At 44.0% G+C, this 23700-nt stretch overlaps 3 protein-coding genes across 3 annotated transcripts in view; all 3 read left to right on the top strand.

Annotated features, from left to right (window-relative positions):
• ptprja (protein tyrosine phosphatase receptor type Ja) overlaps positions 1-23700 on the top strand; it is a 207017-nt gene that overhangs the window by 60393 nt on the left and 122924 nt on the right. The window lies entirely within an intron of this gene.
• On the top strand, positions 907-3645 carry LOC127577841 (receptor-type tyrosine-protein phosphatase H-like). Its single transcript, XM_052029447.1, has 2 exons — positions 907-2221; positions 2866-3645. The coding sequence occupies exons 1-2, from the start codon at positions 1945-1947 to the stop codon at positions 3183-3185; spliced, it is 597 nt and encodes a 198-aa protein (XP_051885407.1). The 5' UTR covers positions 907-1944; the 3' UTR covers positions 3186-3645.
• Positions 4711-8974, top strand: LOC127577842 (receptor-type tyrosine-protein phosphatase H-like). The gene is made up of 2 exons (XM_052029448.1): positions 4711-6029; positions 6674-8974. Exons 1-2 carry the CDS (start codon positions 5753-5755, stop codon positions 6991-6993), a joined length of 597 nt encoding a protein of 198 aa, XP_051885408.1. The 5' UTR covers positions 4711-5752; the 3' UTR covers positions 6994-8974.

Genomic DNA, 23700 nt, shown 5'->3' with positions numbered 1-23700 from the left:
AACATTTAAGATCTTGTTGTTTGCAAACACTGTGTCTGGTAAATGTGCATCAATTATTGGAAAGAGACACTTGGTCACAGCTCTGTTGGCTGTTGAGTGCTTCTGACTACTGCCATGATTTGCCTTAACAGAAGTTGTTCACCAACCAAACATGTTGTTTGTCAAGTACCTTGGATAGTGATAAAATAGTAGTGAGGAAAGAAGACAAGAGGTGCTGATTGAATTTAGCTGCCATGTTTTATAAGATCTCTTAAACAATGCATGAAATATGCACATGGTCTAAGAATGGACTAAGCATGACCTTGCGAATGGAAAGTCATTGGAATGATATAGATGGCTTCAGAACCAGTTATCATCGTCATTAAGTGGAGAGACGCATCACGCAATATGAGATTCATGTTAAGCTTGAGATGTCATGCTGTGGGTCAAAATCAGTTTCCGTATAAGTGGGATGTATTAATATTGATCAGTTTTGAATGTTATGAAGTGGCTAGGCATTACTCTGGTTAAGATGGATCCAGTCAGTGGCATCTCATCAATGCTTGCAAACCAAATCCGTGTCTTCTTGGTGAAATTTAAGTCTCGTAACCAGTGTCTTCTTGGTGAAACTTAAGTCTCGCAACAACGTGTCATTAAAACTCATCTGGAACATACTTTCCCATCTCGAGCCTGACTCTTTCTACAGATTGGAGAAGAGGGCAAGTGTATCTTGTAGTCAAAAGGCTTCGAATGACTATAGTTGTGTGGAGATGGAATGCTGGAAGCTGCTGCTCCTACGGGTTACCGCTTGTTGGCACCTAATGCACAAACAACTCCTGTTAGCAGATATTTTTCTTCAGGTCGTCAATGCAATTTTCAAGGCTCAGGTTTCACATGACAGGTGGCATGGCTTTAAGTACGTGGGTCAGAGGGATGCAACAGCTATTCCCGTCCTCCCCTGTACGTTTGCATTTATTATTGACCTTTCTCGATGTATGCATTGCTGGCTAGGTGAGCGGTTAGTGCCTATCACTCCTCGCCGCTGAGAAGTTGGTGGTGAGGCACAAGGATGAACAAAGCCATGTTGCTGCCTGTATGTTCGTTTTCACCTGCGCATCGCAAACCAAGGCATTAGTTCCTTTGTGTGCAATATTATCCTCTTGCAATCTGACCTCTCAAACACTCAGTTGTGAGACACTGAAATTAGGAATGTACTCGATGGCCTTGTTTGACACATCAGCTGCACACCATATGTTGCACTGAAAGGTAGAAGTGTTGCTAAAACTTGACTCAAGCTGCTTGTGAAGATTTGCCTGATCTCGTTTGATGGTTGAAAGGAAGGGAAGCTTCCTTCCTGAATGCAGGTTTGTCAAAAAGCACCTTTACATCTCAATTTAAGGTTGCGTAGCCAGATCGCGAAAGGAGACGGAATGTCAGTAATGGGAAAGGTTTGGTCCGGAAGGAGTCCACTGCCAGGTTGAAGATTGCCAAGAACTCTGCATGGACTTGGTTCTCTGCTTGTTATTAGTGACAGTGTCCATTCGTGCTGGAGGTGATGCATGTCCAGCATTGGAGATTTAGTTTGTCATAGAAATCAGCGTTAGTTATTGTAAGGACAAGTGAATGCAGCTCCTCTGATTGTTTAATGGTTCCAGTTACTGTGATGATTTTCCCTTCCGGCACTGCCAGACATCTTGTTGACGGGCTGGGCTTGGCTTGTCGAGTGCCTTTGAGGATTATGATTAATTGGTACTGAGGAAACGAAGCAGAGGAGAAATTGAGAGGATGTTTGAAAGTGGTTGTCTTGTTTTATTGGATCTCCTGAAGGCGACACTAGATATCCACAGTTGAAGGGTGTACTGTGCACTGTCCAACCAACGCAAAAGGATTGCAGTGACGTGGACAGGTGCAGCATCAGTTGTCGCAGATCAAGTGGAGACAACATGAGTTGATGTTATTCTCAACATGTCATTAATCATTGCAGAACCAAACCCTGTGAACAATGTAATCGTTCTGAATCACACCACTACTTCAGTTACTCTGAGCTGGGACCAACCATTCGACCACAAGCCGGAGTATACCTATAAGGTGGCAGTGAACGGAAATCTCTCAACAAATGTGACTGAGAATGAATTCATCACTGTGACTCAACTGAATCCAGGAACAAGATACATTTTTAGGGTGTTCACGCTGACGGCAGATAACACGTCAGCAGATCCCGTCACTGTCTCTTCGACTACAGGTAAGAATAGCTTAACATGGAAGTTGTTTCAGTGCGAATTCCTCCCTGACCAAGCCAGACGGGTTAAGCTGGAGTGAGACCCTCTGTAGTTGATCCTAGGTCAGAAGAGACTGTGCACATGATGAAAAGGTCAAGTTGAAAATCCCTGCTTCGTGATGAAAATGGTCTTCCACCTATGCAAACAGAATGTTGTCACATCCCAGTGATGTAATGAGGTGGAACGGTCCCGTGTTGTACCTTTTTCGTTCTTTTCATCTGTCTTGGCGTGATGGGGATATTGTTACAATGTGAATTATGGAATCAGGCAGCATAAATCCTGATAGAGCTGTAATGTGCTGACCTGACAGTTGTTATGGCACCAATTAATGGTTCCATCTGTTCCCCTTGGTTGTGATAACCCTGCGTATGGATGGAGAATGTTGCGGGTTGTACGTGATCATAAGCTGAGAGCTGTTTCAGTGAATGTCACAGACGGCCTTTGATTTTGGAGATAGTGGATAAGTCTTGAAGGGGTTCTACTGCAGTGTTGATGATGGACACATGTATTCCTGATTGAAGTTGTCAATTTGCATAGATGTTTAATTTGCTGTATCTATTTTTGTTCTTTCTGCAACAATCAATATCCATGTATTTGCCTCTGACAGTTCCTTCCAAGCCAGGAGCCATTAATGTGACAGCCTTAAGCAACAGTTCCATCTCCCTCAGCTTAGGAAGACCCGTGGACATGGAGGTCAACCAGTACAATTTCAGCATCACATACAGGGCTGCCAACCGTTCCGATGGTTCCTTGATTGAAAGTTCAAATTCCACCACAATCCAAGGTCTGCAATCTGGAACCAATTACACCATAGTTGTGACTACTATTGTTCTCGGTGGAGTGAAGAGTGAAGCTGTGGTTCGAAGTCAGTTTACACGTAAGTGGGGTGAAATTTCCCTCGTAGACTGGGTTGCAGCCCGAATGTGAGAAGCAAATAAGAAAGGACAATCTTCCAGGTGGTGAGATCATTGGATTCAAGAATGTATTTTGGAGATGGTGCAGGGTGTTTGGTTGAAGGTGTTCTGCAGAGACCTCGGATGGATACAGCTTTTCTGATGAATGATTAATCAGTTAGAATTGTTGCTCCTTAACCTCGATACGAGAGAGACATTTCTCGTATCTTAACTGGCCTTCCTGTGGCAAATGCAGCAGAATAATTGGCCGCGGTTACGTTCTTGCTAGGGAGTTAAACATTGTTGGAGAGGAATGTTGCAGTCTAGTTTGTGTTAGGACTGAATCACCTTTTGACTTTGAGCTTGTTGAGTATTGCTCTGGATGAGTTCGTTCCAATTATTAACGTTATCAACAATTACAAATTGAATCATGACACTTCATTGAAGTTAGAGGCACGTATCAGGATGCCATTAAATCTCATCTGGGGCAGTCTTCCCAATCTTGAGCCTGACATTCGCTGCAGCTTGGAGATGAGGGCAAGTCCGTCGTTGGATAAAAAAAATTGTAATGACTGCACTTGTGAGGAGAGAGAATGTGGAAGCCTGCTTCTCATTTTAAGTGTCTCAACTTCTTGGCGCATGAAATACGAACAGCTCTCAAAGAGTGAATACAGTTTCAAAGGCTCAGGTTTCACATGTGAGATGGCAGGGCTTAAGTACATGAGCTGTTCATTGAGGTGTTATGCTGTGGTTCTAAATCAGTTTGCGTCTAAGTGGGATGAAATTTTCCTTCTGAGTTGGAGGGTGTAGGCCACAGGCGAGAAGCAAGTAAGAAAGGAACGTGTTTCAGCTTGTGATCATTGGATTTGGGAAAGTATTTGGGAGGCAGTGTCAGATATTTCGTTGCAGGTGTTCTGCAGAATGTTCAGTTGGCTGCAGCTTTTCTTATGTATGTGCAGCTGGTTTCTCTGCCTGAGTTATAATAGGTGCTCTCTCACCTTGGCACTGGAGCCGTGCTTGTAATATTTGAAGTGGTCTTCCGGTGGATCAACACGATGGAATAATTGACAGGAGACACATTTTTGGTGGAGAGTTACAGCAGCATAGCTTGTATTAATATTGATCAGTTTTGAATGTTATGAAGTGGCTAGGCATTACTCTGGTTAAGATGGATCCAGTCAGTGGCATCTCATCAATGCTTGCAAACCAAATCCGTGTCTTCTTGGTGAAATTTAAGTCTCGTAACCAGTGTCTTCTTGGTGAAACTTAAGTCTCGCAACAACGTGTCATTAAAACTCATCTGGAACATACTTTCCCATCTCGAGCCTGACTCTTTCTACAGATTGGAGAAGAGGGCAAGTGTATCTTGTAGTCAAAAGGCTTCGAATGACTATAGTTGTGTGGAGATGGAATGCTGGAAGCTGCTGCTCCTACGGGTTACCGCTTGTTGGCACCTAATGCACAAACAACTCCTGTTAGCAGATATTTTTCTTCAGGTCGTCAATGCAATTTTCAAGGCTCAGGTTTCACATGACAGGTGGCATGGCTTTAAGTACGTGGGTCAGAGGGATGCAACAGCTATTCCCGTCCTCCCCTGTACGTTTGCATTTATTATTGACCTTTCTCGATGTATGCATTGCTGGCTAGGTGAGCGGTTAGTGCCTATCACTCCTCGCCGCTGAGAAGTTGGTGGTGAGGCACAAGGATGAACAAAGCCATGTTGCTGCCTGTATGTTCGTTTTCACCTGCGCATCGCAAACCAAGGCATTAGTTCCTTTGTGTGCAATATTATCCTCTTGCAATCTGACCTCTCAAACACTCAGTTGTGAGACACTGAAATTAGGAATGTACTCGATGGCCTTGTTTGACACATCAGCTGCACACCATATGTTGCACTGAAAGGTAGAAGTGTTGCTAAAACTTGACTCAAGCTGCTTGTGAAGATTTGCCTGATCTCGTTTGATGGTTGAAAGGAAGGGAAGCTTCCTTCCTGAATGCAGGTTTGTCAAAAAGCACCTTTACATCTCAATTTAAGGTTGCGTAGCCAGATCGCGAAAGGAGACGGAATGTCAGTAATGGGAAAGGTTTGGTCCGGAAGGAGTCCACTGCCAGGTTGAAGATTGCCAAGAACTCTGCATGGACTTGGTTCTCTGCTTGTTATTAGTGACAGTGTCCATTCGTGCTGGAGGTGATGCATGTCCAGCATTGGAGATTTAGTTTGTCATAGAAATCAGCGTTAGTTATTGTAAGGACAAGTGAATGCAGCTCCTCTGATTGTTTAATGGTTCCAGTTACTGTGATGATTTTCCCTTCCGGCACTGCCAGACATCTTGTTGACGGGCTGGGCTTGGCTTGTCGAGTGCCTTTGAGGATTATGATTAATTGGTACTGAGGAAACGAAGCAGAGGAGAAATTGAGAGGATGTTTGAAAGTGGTTGTCTTGTTTTATTGGATCTCCTGAAGGCGACACTAGATATCCACAGTTGAAGGGTGTACTGTGCACTGTCCAACCAACGCAAAAGGATTGCAGTGACGTGGACAGGTGCAGCATCAGTTGTCGCAGATCAAGTGGAGACAACATGAGTTGATGTTATTCTCAACATGTCATTAATCATTGCAGAACCAAACCCTGTGAACAATGTAATCGTTCTGAATCACACCACTACTTCAGTTACTCTGAGCTGGGACCAACCATTCGACCACAAGCCGGAGTATACCTATAAGGTGGCAGTGAACGGAAATCTCTCAACAAATGTGACTGAGAATGAATTCATCACTGTGACTCAACTGAATCCAGGAACAAGATACATTTTTAGGGTGTTCACGCTGACGGCAGATAACACGTCAGCAGATCCCGTCACTGTCTCTTCGACTACAGGTAAGAATAGCTTAACATGGAAGTTGTTTCAGTGCGAATTCCTCCCTGACCAAGCCAGACGGGTTAAGCTGGAGTGAGACCCTCTGTAGTTGATCCTAGGTCAGAAGAGACTGTGCACATGATGAAAAGGTCAAGTTGAAAATCCCTGCTTCGTGATGAAAATGGTCTTCCACCTATGCAAACAGAATGTTGTCACATCCCAGTGATGTAATGAGGTGGAACGGTCCCGTGTTGTACCTTTTTCGTTCTTTTCATCTGTCTTGGCGTGATGGGGATATTGTTACAATGTGAATTATGGAATCAGGCAGCATAAATCCTGATAGAGCTGTAATGTGCTGACCTGACAGTTGTTATGGCACCAATTAATGGTTCCATCTGTTCCCCTTGGTTGTGATAACCCTGCGTATGGATGGAGAATGTTGCGGGTTGTACGTGATCATAAGCTGAGAGCTGTTTCAGTGAATGTCACAGACGGCCTTTGATTTTGGAGATAGTGGATAAGTCTTGAAGGGGTTCTACTGCAGTGTTGATGATGGACACATGTATTCCTGATTGAAGTTGTCAATTTGCATAGATGTTTAATTTGCTGTATCTATTTTTGTTCTTTCTGCAACAATCAATATCCATGTATTTGCCTCTGACAGTTCCTTCCAAGCCAGGAGCCATTAATGTGACAGCCTTAAGCAACAGTTCCATCTCCCTCAGCTTAGGAAGACCCGTGGACATGGAGGTCAACCAGTACAATTTCAGCATCACATACAGGGCTGCCAACCGTTCCGATGGTTCCTTGATTGAAAGTTCAAATTCCACCACAATCCAAGGTCTGCAATCTGGAACCAATTACACCATAGTTGTGACTACTATTGTTCTCGGTGGAGTGAAGAGTGAAGCTGTGGTTCGAAGTCAGTTTACACGTAAGTGGGGTGAAATTTCCCTCGTAGACTGGGTTGCAGCCCGAATGTGAGAAGCAAATAAGAAAGGACAATCTTCCAGGTGGTGAGATCATTGGATTCAAGAATGTATTTTGGAGATGGTGCAGGGTGTTTGGTTGAAGGTGTTCTGCAGAGACCTCGGATGGATACAGCTTTTCTGATGAATGATTAATCAGTTAGAATTGTTGCTCCTTAACCTCGATACGAGAGAGACATTTCTCGTATCTTAACTGGCCTTCCTGTGGCAAATGCAGCAGAATAATTGGCCGCGGTTACGTTCTTGCTAGGGAGTTAAACATTGTTGGAGAGGAATGTTGCAGTCTAGTTTGTGTTAGGACTGAATCACCTTTTGACTTTGAGCTTGTTGAGTATTGCTCTGGATGAGTTCGTTCCAATTATTAACGTTATCAACAATTACAAATTGAATCATGACACTTCATTGAAGTTAGAGGCACGTATCAGGATGCCATTAAATCTCATCTGGGGCAGTCTTCCCAATCTTGAGCCTGACATTCGCTGCAGCTTGGAGATGAGGGCAAGTCCGTCGTTGGATAAAAAAAATTGTAATGACTGCACTTGTGAGGAGAGAGAATGTGGAAGCCTGCTTCTCATTTTAAGTGTCTCAACTTCTTGGCGCATGAAATACGAACAGCTCTCAAAGAGTGAATACAGTTTCAAAGGCTCAGGTTTCACATGTGAGATGGCAGGGCTTAAGTACATGAGCTGTTCATTGAGGTGTTATGCTGTGGTTCTAAATCAGTTTGCGTCTAAGTGGGATGAAATTTTCCTTCTGAGTTGGAGGGTGTAGGCCACAGGCGAGAAGCAAGTAAGAAAGGAACGTGTTTCAGCTTGTGATCATTGGATTTGGGAAAGTATTTGGGAGGCAGTGTCAGATATTTCGTTGCAGGTGTTCTGCAGAATGTTCAGTTGGCTGCAGCTTTTCTTATGTATGTGCAGCTGGTTTCTCTGCCTGAGTTATAATAGGTGCTCTCTCACCTTGGCACTGGAGCCGTGCTTGTAATATTTGAAGTGGTCTTCCGGTGGATCAACACGATGGAATAATTGACAGGAGACACATTTTTGGTGGAGAGTTACAGCAGCATAGCTTGTATTAATATTGATCAGTTTTGAATGTTATGAAGTGGCTAGGCATTACTCTGGTTAAGATGGATCCAGTCAGTGGCATCTCATCAATGCTTGCAAACCAAATCCGTGTCTTCTTGGTGAAATTTAAGTCTCGTAACCAGTGTCTTCTTGGTGAAACTTAAGTCTCGCAACAACGTGTCATTAAAACTCATCTGGAACATACTTTCCCATCTCGAGCCTGACTCTTTCTACAGATTGGAGAAGAGGGCAAGTGTATCTTGTAGTCAAAAGGCTTCGAATGACTATAGTTGTGTGGAGATGGAATGCTGGAAGCTGCTGCTCCTACGGGTTACCGCTTGTTGGCACCTAATGCACAAACAACTCCTGTTAGCAGATATTTTTCTTCAGGTCGTCAATGCAATTTTCAAGGCTCAGGTTTCACATGACAGGTGGCATGGCTTTAAGTACGTGGGTCAGAGGGATGCAACAGCTATTCCCGTCCTCCCCTGTACGTTTGCATTTATTATTGACCTTTCTCGATGTATGCATTGCTGGCTAGGTGAGCGGTTAGTGCCTATCACTCCTCGCCGCTGAGAAGTTGGTGGTGAGGCACAAGGATGAACAAAGCCATGTTGCTGCCTGTATGTTCGTTTTCACCTGCGCATCGCAAACCAAGGCATTAGTTCCTTTGTGTGCAATATTATCCTCTTGCAATCTGACCTCTCAAACACTCAGTTGTGAGACACTGAAATTAGGAATGTACTCGATGGCCTTGTTTGACACATCAGCTGCACACCATATGTTGCACTGAAAGGTAGAAGTGTTGCTAAAACTTGACTCAAGCTGCTTGTGAAGATTTGCCTGATCTCGTTTGATGGTTGAAAGGAAGGGAAGCTTCCTTCCTGAATGCAGGTTTGTCAAAAAGCACCTTTACATCTCAATTTAAGGTTGCGTAGCCAGATCGCGAAAGGAGACGGAATGTCAGTAATGGGAAAGCTTTGGTCCGGAAGGAGTCCACTGCCAGGTTGAAGATTGCCAAGAACTCTGCATGGACTTGGTTCTCTGCTTGTTATTAGTGACAGTGTCCATTCGTGCTGGAGGTGATGCATGTCCAGCATTGGAGATTTAGTTTGTCATAGAAATCAGCGTTAGTTATTGTAAGGACAAGTGAATGCAGCTCCTCTGATTGTTTAATGGTTCCAGTTACTGTGATGATTTTCCCTTCCGGCACTGCCAGACATCTTGTTGACGGGCTGGGCTTGGCTTGTCGAGTGCCTTTGAGGATTATGATTAATTGGTACTGAGGAAACGAAGCAGAGGAGAAATTGAGAGGATGTTTGAAAGTGGTTGTCTTGTTTTATTGGATCTCCTGAAGGCGACACTAGATATCCACAGTTGAAGGGTGTACTGTGCACTGTCCAACCAACGCAAAAGGATTGCAGTGACGTGGACAGGTGCAGCATCAGTTGTCGCAGATCAAGTGGAGACAACATGAGTTGATGTTATTCTCAACATGTCATTAATCATTGCAGAACCAAACCCTGTGAACAATGTAATCGTTCTGAATCACACCACTACTTCAGTTACTCTGAGCTGGGACCAACCATTCGACCACAAGCCGGAGTATACCTATAAGGTGGCAGTGAACGGAAATCTCTCAACAAATGTGACTGAGAATGAATTCATCACTGTGACTCAACTGAATCCAGGAACAAGATACATTTTTAGGGTGTTCACGCTGACGGCAGATAACACGTCAGCAGATCCCGTCACTGTCTCTTCGACTACAGGTAAGAATAGCTTAACATGGAAGTTGTTTCAGTGCGAATTCCTCCCTGACCAAGCCAGACGGGTTAAGCTGGAGTGAGACCCTCTGTAGTTGATCCTAGGTCAGAAGAGACTGTGCACATGATGAAAAGGTCAAGTTGAAAATCCCTGCTTCGTGATGAAAATGGTCTTCCACCTATGCAAACAGAATGTTGTCACATCCCAGTGATGTAATGAGGTGGAACGGTCCCGTGTTGTACCTTTTTCGTTCTTTTCATCTGTCTTGGCGTGATGGGGATATTGTTACAATGTGAATTATGGAATCAGGCAGCATAAATCCTGATAGAGCTGTAATGTGCTGACCTGACAGTTGTTATGGCACCAATTAATGGTTCCATCTGTTCCCCTTGGTTGTGATAACCCTGCGTATGGATGGAGAATGTTGCGGGTTGTACGTGATCATAAGCTGAGAGCTGTTTCAGTGAATGTCACAGACGGCCTTTGATTTTGGAGATAGTGGATAAGTCTTGAAGGGGTTCTACTGCAGTGTTGATGATGGACACATGTATTCCTGATTGAAGTTGTCAATTTGCATAGATGTTTAATTTGCTGTATCTATTTTTGTTCTTTCTGCAACAATCAATATCCATGTATTTGCCTCTGACAGTTCCTTCCAAGCCAGGAGCCATTAATGTGACAGCCTTAAGCAACAGTTCCATCTCCCTCAGCTTAGGAAGACCCGTGGACATGGAGGTCAACCAGTACAATTTCAGCATCACATACAGGGCTGCCAACCGTTCCGATGGTTCCTTGATTGAAAGTTCAAATTCCACCACAATCCAAGGTCTGCAATCTGGAACCAATTACACCATAGTTGTGACTACTATTGTTCTCGGTGGAGTGAAGAGTGAAGCTGTGGTTCGAAGTCAGTTTACACGTAAGTGGGGTGAAATTTCCCTCGTAGACTGGGTTGCAGCCCGAATGTGAGAAGCAAATAAGAAAGGACAATCTTCCAGGTGGTGAGATCATTGGATTCAAGAATGTATTTTGGAGATGGTGCAGGGTGTTTGGTTGAAGGTGTTCTGCAGAGACCTCGGATGGATACAGCTTTTCTGATGAATGATTAATCAGTTAGAATTGTTGCTCCTTAACCTCGATACGAGAGAGACATTTCTCGTATCTTAACTGGCCTTCCTGTGGCAAATGCAGCAGAATAATTGGCCGCGGTTACGTTCTTGCTAGGGAGTTAAACATTGTTGGAGAGGAATGTTGCAGTCTAGTTTGTGTTAGGACTGAATCACCTTTTGACTTTGAGCTTGTTGAGTATTGCTCTGGATGAGTTCGTTCCAATTATTAACGTTATCAACAATTACAAATTGAATCATGACACTTCATTGAAGTTAGAGGCACGTATCAGGATGCCATTAAATCTCATCTGGGGCAGTCTTCCCAATCTTGAGCCTGACATTCGCTGCAGCTTGGAGATGAGGGCAAGTCCGTCGTTGGATAAAAAAAATTGTAATGACTGCACTTGTGAGGAGAGAGAATGTGGAAGCCTGCTTCTCATTTTAAGTGTCTCAACTTCTTGGCACATGAAATACGAACAGCTCTCAAAGAGTGAATACAGTTTCAAAGGCTCAGGTTTCACATGTGAGATGGCAGGGCTTAAGTACATGAGCTGTTCATTGAGGTGTTATGCTGTGGTTCTAAATCAGTTTGCGTCTAAGTGGGATGAAATTTTCCTTCTGAGTTGGAGGGTGTAGGCCACAGGCGAGAAGCAAGTAAGAAAGGAACGTGTTTCAGCTTGTGATCATTGGATTTGGGAAAGTATTTGGGAGGCAGTGTCAGATATTTCGTTGCAGGTGTTCTGCAGAATGTTCAGTTGGCTGCAGCTTTTCTTATGTATGTGCAGCTGGTTTCTCTGCCTGAGTTATAATAGGTGCTCTCTCACCTTGGCACTGGAGCCGTGCTTGTAATATTTGAAGTGGTCTTCCGGTGGATCAACACGATGGAATAATTGACAGGAGACACATTTTTGGTGGAGAGTTACAGCAGCATAGCTTGTATTAATATTGATCAGTTTTGAATGTTATGAAGTGGCTAGGCATTACTCTGGTTAAGATGGATCCAGTCAGTGGCATCTCATCAATGCTTGCAAACCAAATCCGTGTCTTCTTGGTGAAATTTAAGTCTCGTAACCAGTGTCTTCTTGGTGAAACTTAAGTCTCGCAACAACGTGTCATTAAAACTCATCTGGAACATACTTTCCCATCTCGAGCCTGACTCTTTCTACAGATTGGAGAAGAGGGCAAGTGTATCTTGTAGTCAAAAGGCTTCGAATGACTATAGTTGTGTGGAGATGGAATGCTGGAAGCTGCTGCTCCTACGGGTTACCGCTTGTTGGCACCTAATGCACAAACAACTCCTGTTAGCAGATATTTTTCTTCAGGTCGTCAATGCAATTTTCAAGGCTCAGGTTTCACATGACAGGTGGCATGGCTTTAAGTACGTGGGTCAGAGGGATGCAACAGCTATTCCCGTCCTCCCCTGTACGTTTGCATTTATTATTGACCTTTCTCGATGTATGCATTGCTGGCTAGGTGAGCGGTTAGTGCCTATCACTCCTCGCCGCTGAGAAGTTGGTGGTGAGGCACAAGGATGAACAAAGCCATGTTGCTGCCTGTATGTTCGTTTTCACCTGCGCATCGCAAACCAAGGCATTAGTTCCTTTGTGTGCAATATTATCCTCTTGCAATCTGACCTCTCAAACACTCAGTTGTGAGACACTGAAATTAGGAATGTACTCGATGGCCTTGTTTGACACATCAGCTGCACACCATATGTTGCACTGAAAGGTAGAAGTGTTGCTAAAACTTGACTCAAGCTGCTTGTGAAGATTTGCCTGATCTCGTTTGATGGTTGAAAGGAAGGGAAGCTTCCTTCCTGAATGCAGGTTTGTCAAAAAGCACCTTTACATCTCAATTTAAGGTTGCGTAGCCAGATCGCGAAAGGAGACGGAATGTCAGTAATGGGAAAGGTTTGGTCCGGAAGGAGTCCACTGCCAGGTTGAAGATTGCCAAGAACTCTGCATGGACTTGGTTCTCTGCTTGTTATTAGTGACAGTGTCCATTCGTGCTGGAGGTGATGCATGTCCAGCATTGGAGATTTAGTTTGTCATAGAAATCAGCGTTAGTTATTGTAAGGACAAGTGAATGCAGCTCCTCTGATTGTTTAATGGTTCCAGTTACTGTGATGATTTTCCCTTCCGGCACTGCCAGACATCTTGTTGACGGGCTGGGCTTGGCTTGTCGAGTGCCTTTGAGGATTATGATTAATTGGTACTGAGGAAACGAAGCAGAGGAGAAATTGAGAGGATGTTTGAAAGTGGTTGTCTTGTTTTATTGGATCTCCTGAAGGCGACACTAGATATCCACAGTTGAAGGGTGTACTGTGCACTGTCCAACCAACGCAAAAGGATTGCAGTGACGTGGACAGGTGCAGCATCAGTTGTCGCAGATCAAGTGGAGACAACATGAGTTGATGTTATTCTCAACATGTCATTAATCATTGCAGAACCAAACCCTGTGAACAATGTAATCGTTCTGAATCACACCACTACTTCAGTTACTCTGAGCTGGGACCAACCATTCGACCACAAGCCGGAGTATACCTATAAGGTGGCAGTGAACGGAAATCTCTCAACAAATGTGACTGAGAATGAATTCATCACTGTGACTCAACTGAATCCAGGAACAAGATACATTTTTAGGGTGTTCACGCTGACGGCAGATAACACATCAGCAGATCCCGTCACTGTCTCTTCGACTACAGGTAAGAATAGCTTAACATGGAAGTTGTTTCAGTGCGAATTCCTCCCTGACCAAGCCAGACGGGTTAAGCTGGAGTGAGACCCTCTGTAGTTGATCCTAGGTCAGAAGAGACTGTGCACATGATGAAAAGGTCAAGTTGAAAATCCCTGCTTCGTGATGAAAATGGTCTTCCACCTATGCAAACAGAATGTTGTCACATCCCAGTGATGTAATGAGGTGGAACGGTCCCGTGTTGTACCTTTTTCGTTCTTTTCATCTGTCTTGGCGTGATGGGGATATTGTTACAATGTGAATTATGGAATCAGGCAGCATAAATCCTGATAGAGCTGTAATGTGCTGACCTGACAGTTGTTATGGCACCAATTAATGGTTCCATCTGTTCCCCTTGGTTGTGATAACCCTGCGTATGGATGGAGAATGTTGCGGGTTGTACGTGATCATAAGCTGAGAGCTGTTTCAGTGAATGTCACAGACGGCCTTTGATTTTGGAGATAGTGGATAAGTCTTGAAGGGGTTCTACTGCAGTGTTGATGATGGACACATGTATTCCTGATTGAAGTTGTCAATTTGCATAGATGTTTAATTTGCTGTATCTATTTTTGTTCTTTCTGCAACAATCAATATCCATGTATTTGCCTCTGACAGTTCCTTCCAAGCCAGGAGCCATTAATGTGACAGCCTTAAGCAACAGTTCCATCTCCCTCAGCTTAGGAAGACCCGTGGACATGGAGGTCAACCAGTACAATTTCAGCATCACATACAGGGCTGCCAACCGTTCCGATGGTTCCTTGATTGAAAGTTCAAATTCCACCACAATCCAAGGTCTGCAATCTGGAACCAATTACACCATAGTTGTGACTACTATTGTTCTCGGTGGAGTGAAGAGTGAAGCTGTGGTTCGAAGTCAGTTTACACGTAAGTGGGGGTGAAATTTCCCTCGTAGACTGGGTTGCAGCCCGAATGTGAGAAGCAAATAAGAAAGGACAATCTTCCAGGTGGTGAGATCATTGGATTCAAGAATGTATTTTGGAGATGGTGCAGGGTGTTTGGTTGAAGGTGTTCTGCAGAGACCTCGGATGGATACAGCTTTTCTGATGAATGATTAATCAGTTAGAATTGTTGCTCCTTAACCTCGATACGAGAGAGACATTTCTCGTATCTTAACTGGCCTTCCTGTGGCAAATGCAGCAGAATAATTGGCCGCGGTTACGTTCTTGCTAGGGAGTTAAACATTGTTGGAGAGGAATGTTGCAGTCTAGTTTGTGTTAGGACTGAATCACCTTTTGACTTTGAGCTTGTTGAGTATTGCTCTGGATGAGTTCGTTCCAATTATTAACGTTATCAACAATTACAAATTGAATCATGACACTTCATTGAAGTTAGAGGCACGTATCAGGATGCCATTAAATCTCATCTGGGGCAGTCTTCCCAATCTTGAGCCTGACATTCGCTGCAGCTTGGAGATGAGGGCAAGTCCGTCGTTGGATAAAAAAAATTGTAATGACTGCACTTGTGAGGAGAGAGAATGTGGAAGCCTGCTTCTCATTTTAAGTGTCTCAACTTCTTGGCGCATGAAATACGAACAGCTCTCAAAGAGTGAATACAGTTTCAAAGGCTCAGGTTTCACATGTGAGATGGCAGGGCTTAAGTACATGAGCTGTTCATTGAGGTGTTATGCTGTGGTTCTAAATCAGTTTGCGTCTAAGTGGGATGAAATTTTCCTTCTGAGTTGGAGGGTGTAGGCCACAGGCGAGAAGCAAGTAAGAAAGGAACGTGTTTCAGCTTGTGATCATTGGATTTGGGAAAGTATTTGGGAGGCAGTGTCAGATATTTCGTTGCAGGTGTTCTGCAGAATGTTCAGTTGGCTGCAGCTTTTCTTATGTATGTGCAGCTGGTTTCTCTGCCTGAGTTATAATAGGTGCTCTCTCACCTTGGCACTGGAGCCGTGCTTGTAATATTTGAAGTGGTCTTCCGGTGGATCAACACGATGGAATAATTGACAGGAGACACATTTTTGGTGGAGAGTTACAGCAGCATAGCTTGTATTAATATTGATCAGTTTTGAATGTTATGAAGTGGCTAGGCATTACTCTGGTTAAGATGGATCCAGTCAGTGGCATCTCATCAATGCTTGCAAACCAAATCCGTGTCTTCTTGGTGAAATTTAAGTCTCGTAACCAGTGTCTTCTTGGTGAAACTTAAGTCTCGCAACAACGTGTCATTAAAACTCATCTGGAACATACTTTCCCATCTCGAGCCTGACTCTTTCTACAGATTGGAGAAGAGGGCAAGTGTATCTTGTAGTCAAAAGGCTTCGAATGACTATAGTTGTGTGGAGATGGAATGCTGGAAGCTGCTGCTCCTACGGGTTACCGCTTGTTGGCACCTAATGCACAAACAACTCCTGTTAGCAGATATTTTTCTTCAGGTCGTCAATGCAATTTTCAAGGCTCAGGTTTCACATGACAGGTGGCATGGCTTTAAGTACGTGGGTCAGAGGGATGCAACAGCTATTCCCGTCCTCCCCTGTACGTTTGCATTTATTATTGACCTTTCTCGATGTATGCATTGCTGGCTAGGTGAGCGGTTAGTGCCTATCACTCCTCGCCGCTGAGAAGTTGGTGGTGAGGCACAAGGATGAACAAAGCCATGTTGCTGCCTGTATGTTCGTTTTCACCTGCGCATCGCAAACCAAGGCATTAGTTCCTTTGTGTGCAATATTATCCTCTTGCAATCTGACCTCTCAAACACTCAGTTGTGAGACACTGAAATTAGGAATGTACTCGATGGCCTTGTTTGACACATCAGCTGCACACCATATGTTGCACTGAAAGGTAGAAGTGTTGCTAAAACTTGACTCAAGCTGCTTGTGAAGATTTGCCTGATCTCGTTTGATGGTTGAAAGGAAGGGAAGCTTCCTTCCTGAATGCAGGTTTGTCAAAAAGCACCTTTACATCTCAATTTAAGGTTGCGTAGCCAGATCGCGAAAGGAGACGGAATGTCAGTAATGGGAAAGGTTTGGTCCGGAAGGAGTCCACTGCCAGGTTGAAGATTGCCAAGAACTCTGCATGGACTTGGTTCTCTGCTTGTTATTAGTGACAGTGTCCATTCGTGCTGGAGGTGATGCATGTCCAGCATTGGAGATTTAGTTTGTCATAGAAATCAGCGTTAGTTATTGTAAGGACAAGTGAATGCAGCTCCTCTGATTGTTTAATGGTTCCAGTTACTGTGATGATTTTCCCTTCCGGCACTGCCAGACATCTTGTTGACGGGCTGGGCTTGGCTTGTCGAGTGCCTTTGAGGATTATGATTAATTGGTACTGAGGAAACGAAGCAGAGGAGAAATTGAGAGGGTGTTTGAAAGTGGTTGTCTTGTTTTATTGGATCTCCTGAAGGCGACACTAGATATCCACAGTTGAAGGGTGTACTGTGCACTGTCCAACCAACGCAAAAGGATTGCAGTGACGTGGACAGGTGCAGCATCAGTTGTCGCAGATCAAGTGGAGACAACATGAGTTGATGTTATTCTCAACATGTCATTAATCATTGCAGAACCAAACCCTGTGAACAATGTAATCGTTCTGAATCACACCACTACTTCAGTTACTCTGAGCTGGGACCAACCATTCGACCACAAGCCGGAGTATACCTATAAGGTGGCAGTGAACGGAAATCTCTCAACAAATGTGACTGAGAATGAATTCATCACTGTGACTCAACTGAATCCAGGAACAAGATACATTTTTAGGGTGTTCACGCTGACGGCAGATAACACGTCAGCAGATCCCGTCACTGTCTCTTCGACTACAGGTAAGAATAGCTTAACATGGAAGTTGTTTCAGTGCGAATTCCTCCCTGACCAAGCCAGACGGGTTAAGCTGGAGTGAGACCCTCTGTAGTTGATCCTAGGTCAGAAGAGACTGTGCACATGATGAAAAGGTCAAGTTGAAAATCCCTGCTTCGTGATGAAAATGGTCTTCCACCTATGCAAACAGAATGTTGTCACATCCCAGTGATGTAATGAGGTGGAACGGTCCCGTGTTGTACCTTTTTCGTTCTTTTCATCTGTCTTGGCGTGATGGGGATATTGTTACAATGTGAATTATGGAATCAGGCAGCATAAATCCTGATAGAGCTGTAATGTGCTGACCTGACAGTTGTTATGGCACCAATTAATGGTTCCATCTGTTCCCCTTGGTTGTGATAACCCTGCGTATGGATGGAGAATGTTGCGGGTTGTACGTGATCATAAGCTGAGAGCTGTTTCAGTGAATGTCACAGACGGCCTTTGATTTTGGAGATAGTGGATAAGTCTTGAAGGGGTTCTACTGCAGTGTTGATGATGGACACATGTATTCCTGATTGAGTTGTCAATTTGCATAGATGTTTAATTTGCTGTATCTATTTTTGTTCTTTCTGCAACAATCAATATCCATGTATTTGCCTCTGACAGTTCCTTCCAAGCCAGGAGCCATTAATGTGACAGCCTTAAGCAACAGTTCCATCTCCCTCAGCTTAGGAAGACCCGTGGACATGGAGGTCAACCAGTACAATTTCAGCATCACATACAGGGCTGCCAACCGTTCCGATGGTTCCTTGATTGAAAGTTCAAATTCCACCACAATCCAAGGTCTGCAATCTGGAACCAATTACACCATAGTTGTGACTACTATTGTTCTCGGTGGAGTGAAGAGTGAAGCTGTGGTTCGAAGTCAGTTTACACGTAAGTGGGGTGAAATTTCCCTCGTAGACTGGGTTGCAGCCCGAATGTGAGAAGCAAATAAGAAAGGACAATCTTCCAGGTGGTGAGATCATTGGATTCAAGAATGTATTTTGGAGATGGTGCAGGGTGTTTGGTTGAAGGTGTTCTGCAGAGACCTCGGATGGATACAGCTTTTCTGATGAATGATTAATCAGTTAGAATTGTTGCTCCTTAACCTCGATACGAGAGAGACATTTCTCGTATCTTAACTGGCCTTCCTGTGGCAAATGCAGCAGAATAATTGGCCGCGGTTACGTTCTTGCTAGGGAGTTAAACATTGTTGGAGAGGAATGTTGCAGTCTAGTTTGTGTTAGGACTGAATCACCTTTTGACTTTGAGCTTGTTGAGTATTGCTCTGGATGAGTTCGTTCCAATTATTAACGTTATCAACAATTACAAATTGAATCATGACACTTCATTGAAGTTAGAGGCACGTATCAGGATGCCATTAAATCTCATCTGGGGCAGTCTTCCCAATCTTGAGCCTGACATTCGCTGCAGCTTGGAGATGAGGGCAAGTCCGTCGTTGGATAAAAAAAATTGTAATGACTGCACTTGTGAGGAGAGAGAATGTGGAAGCCTGCTTCTCATTTTAAGTGTCTCAACTTCTTGGCGCATGAAATACGAACAGCTCTCAAAGAGTGAATACAGTTTCAAAGGCTCAGGTTTCACATGTGAGATGGCAGGGCTTAAGTACATGAGCTGTTCATTGAGGTGTTATGCTGTGGTTCTAAATCAGTTTGCGTCTAAGTGGGATGAAATTTTCCTTCTGAGTTGGAGGGTGTAGGCCACAGGCGAGAAGCAAGTAAGAAAGGAACGTGTTTCAGCTTGTGATCATTGGATTTGGGAAAGTATTTGGGAGGCAGTGTCAGATATTTCGTTGCAGGTGTTCTGCAGAATGTTCAGTTGGCTGCAGCTTTTCTTATGTATGTGCAGCTGGTTTCTCTGCCTGAGTTATAATAGGTGCTCTCTCACCTTGGCACTGGAGCCGTGCTTGTAATATTTGAAGTGGTCTTCCGGTGGATCAACACGATGGAATAATTGACAGCAGCATAGCTTGTATTAATATTGATCAGTTTTGAATGTTATGAAGTGGCTAGGCATTACTCTGGTTAAGATGGATCCAGTCAGTGGCATCTCATCAATGCTTGCAAACCAAATCCGTGTCTTCTTGGTGAAATTTAAGTCTCGTAACCAGTGTCTTCTTGGTGAAACTTAAGTCTCGCAACAACGTGTCATTAAAACTCATCTGGAACATACTTTCCCATCTCGAGCCTGACTCTTTCTACAGATTGGAGAAGAGGGCAAGTGTATCTTGTAGTCAAAAGGCTTCGAATGACTATAGTTGTGTGGAGATGGAATGCTGGAAGCTGCTGCTCCTACGGGTTACCGCTTGTTGGCACCTAATGCACAAACAACTCCTGTTAGCAGATATTTTTCTTCAGGTCGTCAATGCAATTTTCAAGGCTCAGGTTTCACATGACAGGTGGCATGGCTTTAAGTACGTGGGTCAGAGGGATGCAACAGCTATTCCCGTCCTCCCCTGTACGTTTGCATTTATTATTGACCTTTCTCGATGTATGCATTGCTGGCTAGGTGAGCGGTTAGTGCCTATCACTCCTCGCCGCTGAGAAGTTGGTGGTGAGGCACAAGGATGAACAAAGCCATGTTGCTGCCTGTATGTTCGTTTTCACCTGCGCATCGCAAACCAAGGCATTAGTTCCTTTGTGTGCAATATTATCCTCTTGCAATCTGACCTCTCAAACACTCAGTTGTGAGACACTGAAATTAGGAATGTACTCGATGGCCTTGTTTGACACATCAGCTGCACACCATATGTTGCACTGAAAGGTAGAAGTGTTGCTAAAACTTGACTCAAGCTGCTTGTGAAGATTTGCCTGATCTCGTTTGATGGTTGAAAGGAAGGGAAGCTTCCTTCCTGAATGCAGGTTTGTCAAAAAGCACCTTTACATCTCAATTTAAGGTTGCGTAGCCAGATCGCGAAAGGAGACGGAATGTCAGTAATGGGAAAGGTTTGGTCCGGAAGGAGTCCACTGCCAGGTTGAAGATTGCCAAGAACTCTGCATGGACTTGGTTCTCTGCTTGTTATTAGTGACAGTGTCCATTCGTGCTGGAGGTGATGCATGTCCAGCATTGGAGATTTAGTTTGTCATAGAAATCAGCGTTAGTTATTGTAAGGACAAGTGAATGCAGCTCCTCTGATTGTTTAATGGTTCCAGTTACTGTGATGATTTTCCCTTCCGGCACTGCCAGACATCTTGTTGACGGGCTGGGCTTGGCTTGTCGAGTGCCTTTGAGGATTATGATTAATTGGTACTGAGGAAACGAAGCAGAGGAGAAATTGAGAGGGTGTTTGAAAGTGGTTGTCTTGTTTTATTGGATCTCCTGAAGGCGACACTAGATATCCACAGTTGAAGGGTGTACTGTGCACTGTCCAACCAACGCAAAAGGATTGCAGTGACGTGGACAGGTGCAGCATCAGTTGTCGCAGATCAAGTGGAGACAACATGAGTTGATGTTATTCTCAACATGTCATTAATCATTGCAGAACCAAACCCTGTGAACAATGTAATCGTTCTGAATCACACCACTACTTCAGTTACTCTGAGCTGGGACCAACCATTCGACCACAAGCCGGAGTATACCTATAAGGTGGCAGTGAACGGAAATCTCTCAACAAATGTGACTGAGAATGAATTCATCACTGTGACTCAACTGAATCCAGGAACAAGATACATTTTTAGGGTGTTCACGCTGACGGCAGATAACACGTCAGCAGATCCCGTCACTGTCTCTTCGACTACAGGTAAGAATAGCTTAACATGGAAGTTGTTTCAGTGCGAATTCCTCCCTGACCAAGCCAGACGGGTTAAGCTGGAGTGAGACCCTCTGTAGTTGATCCTAGGTCAGAAGAGACTGTGCACATGATGAAAAGGTCAAGTTGAAAATCCCTGCTTCGTGATGAAAATGGTCTTCCACCTATGCAAACAGAATGTTGTCACATCCCAGTGATGTAATGAGGTGGAACGGTCCCGTGTTGTACCTTTTTCGTTCTTTTCATCTGTCTTGGCGTGATGGGGATATTGTTACAATGTGAATTATGGAATCAGGCAGCATAAATCCTGATAGAGCTGTAATGTGCTGACCTGACAGTTGTTATGGCACCAATTAATGGTTCCATCTGTTCCCCTTGGTTGTGATAACCCTGCGTATGGATGGAGAATGTTGCGGGTTGTACGTGATCATAAGCTGAGAGCTGTTTCAGTGAATGTCACAGACGGCCTTTGATTTTGGAGATAGTGGATAAGTCTTGAAGGGGTTCTACTGCAGTGTTGATGATGGACACATGTATTCCTGATTGAAGTTGTCAATTTGCATAGATGTTTAATTTGCTGTATCTATTTTTGTTCTTTCTGCAACAATCAATATCCATGTATTTGCCTCTGACAGTTCCTTCCAAGCCAGGAGCCATTAATGTGACAGCCTTAAGCAACAGTTCCATCTCCCTCAGCTTAGGAAGACCCGTGGACATGGAGGTCAACCAGTACAATTTCAGCATCACATACAGGGCTGCCAACCGTTCCGATGGTTCCTTGATTGAAAGTTCAAATTCCACCACAATCCAAGGTCTGCAATCTGGAACCAATTACACCATAGTTGTGACTACTATTGTTCACGGTGGAGTGAAGAGTGAAGCTGTGGTTCGAAGTCAGTTTACACGTAAGTGGGGTGAAGTTCCCTCGTAGACTGGGTTGCAGCCCGAATGTGAGAAGCAAATAAGAAAGGACAATCTTCCAGGTGGTGAGATCATTGGATTCAAGAATGTATTTTGGAGATGGTGCAGGGTGTTTGGTTGAAGGTGTTCTGCAGAGACCTCGGATGGATACAGCTTTTCTGATGAATGATTAATCAGTTAGAATTGTTGCTCCTTAACCTCGATACGAGAGAGACATTTCTCGTATCTTAACTGGCCTTCCTGTGGCAAATGCAGCAGAATAATTGGCCGCGGTTACGTTCTTGCTAGGGAGTTAAACATTGTTGGAGAGGAATGTTGCAGTCTAGTTTGTGTTAGGACTGAATCACCTTTTGACTTTGAGCTTGTTGAGTATTGCTCTGGATGAGTTCGTTCCAATTATTAACGTTATCAACAATTACAAATTGAATCATGACACTTCATTGAAGTTAGAGGCACGTATCAGGATGCCATTAAAATCTCATCTGGGGCAGTCTTCCCAATCTTGAGCCTGACATTCGCTGCAGCTTGGAGATGAGGGCAAGTCCGTCGTTGGATAAAAAAATTGTAATGACTGCACTTGTGAGGAGAGAGAATGTGGAAGCCTGCTTCTCATTTTAAGTGTCTCAACTTCTTGGCACATGAAATACGAACAGCTCTCAAAGAGTGAATACAGTTTCAAAGGCTCAGGTTTCACATGTGAGATGGCAGGGCTTAAGTACATGAGCTGTTCATTGAGGTGTTATGCTGTGGTTCTAAATCAGTTTGCGTCTAAGTGGGATGAAATTTTCCTTCTGAGTTGGAGGGTGTAGGCCACAGGCGAGAAGCAAGTAAGAAGGAACGTGTTTCAGCTTGTGATCATTGGATTTGGGAAAGTATTTGGGAGGCAGTGTCAGATATTTCGTTGCAGGTGTTCTGCAGAATGTTCAGTTGGCTGCAGCTTTTCTTATGTATGTGCAGCTGGTTTCTCTGCCTGAGTTATAATAGGTGCTCTCTCACCTTGGCACTGGAGCCGTGCTTGTAATATTTGAAGTGGTCTTCCGGTGGATCAAACGATGGAATAATGAAGGAGACACATTTGGTGGAGAGTTACAGCAGCATAGCTTGTATTAATATTGATCAGTTTGAATGTTATGAAGTGGCTAGGCATTACTCTGGTTAAGATGGATCCAGTCAGTGGCATCTCATCAATGCTTGCAAACCAAATCCGTGTCTTCTTGGTGAATTTAAGTCTCGTAACCAGTGTCTTCTTGGTGAAACTTAAGTCTCGCAACAACGTGTCATTAAAACTCATCTGGAACATACTTTCCCATCTCGAGCCTGACTCTTTCTACAGATTGGAGAAGAGGGCAAGTGATCTTGTAGTGTCAAAGGCTTCGATGACTATAGTTGTGTGGAGATGGAATGCTGGAAGCTGCTGCTCCTACGGGTTACCGCTTGTTGGCACCTAATGCACAAACAACTCCTGTTAGCAGATATTTTTCTTCAGGTCGTCAATGCAATTTTCAAGGCTCAGGTTCACATGACAGGTGGCATGGCT

This window comes from Pristis pectinata, chromosome 14 (genome assembly GCF_009764475.1).
Source record: "Pristis pectinata isolate sPriPec2 chromosome 14, sPriPec2.1.pri, whole genome shotgun sequence".
Classification (NCBI taxonomy): domain Eukaryota; kingdom Metazoa; phylum Chordata; class Chondrichthyes; order Rhinopristiformes; family Pristidae; genus Pristis; species Pristis pectinata.
This window is presented reverse-complemented; position numbering and strand designations above follow the sequence as displayed.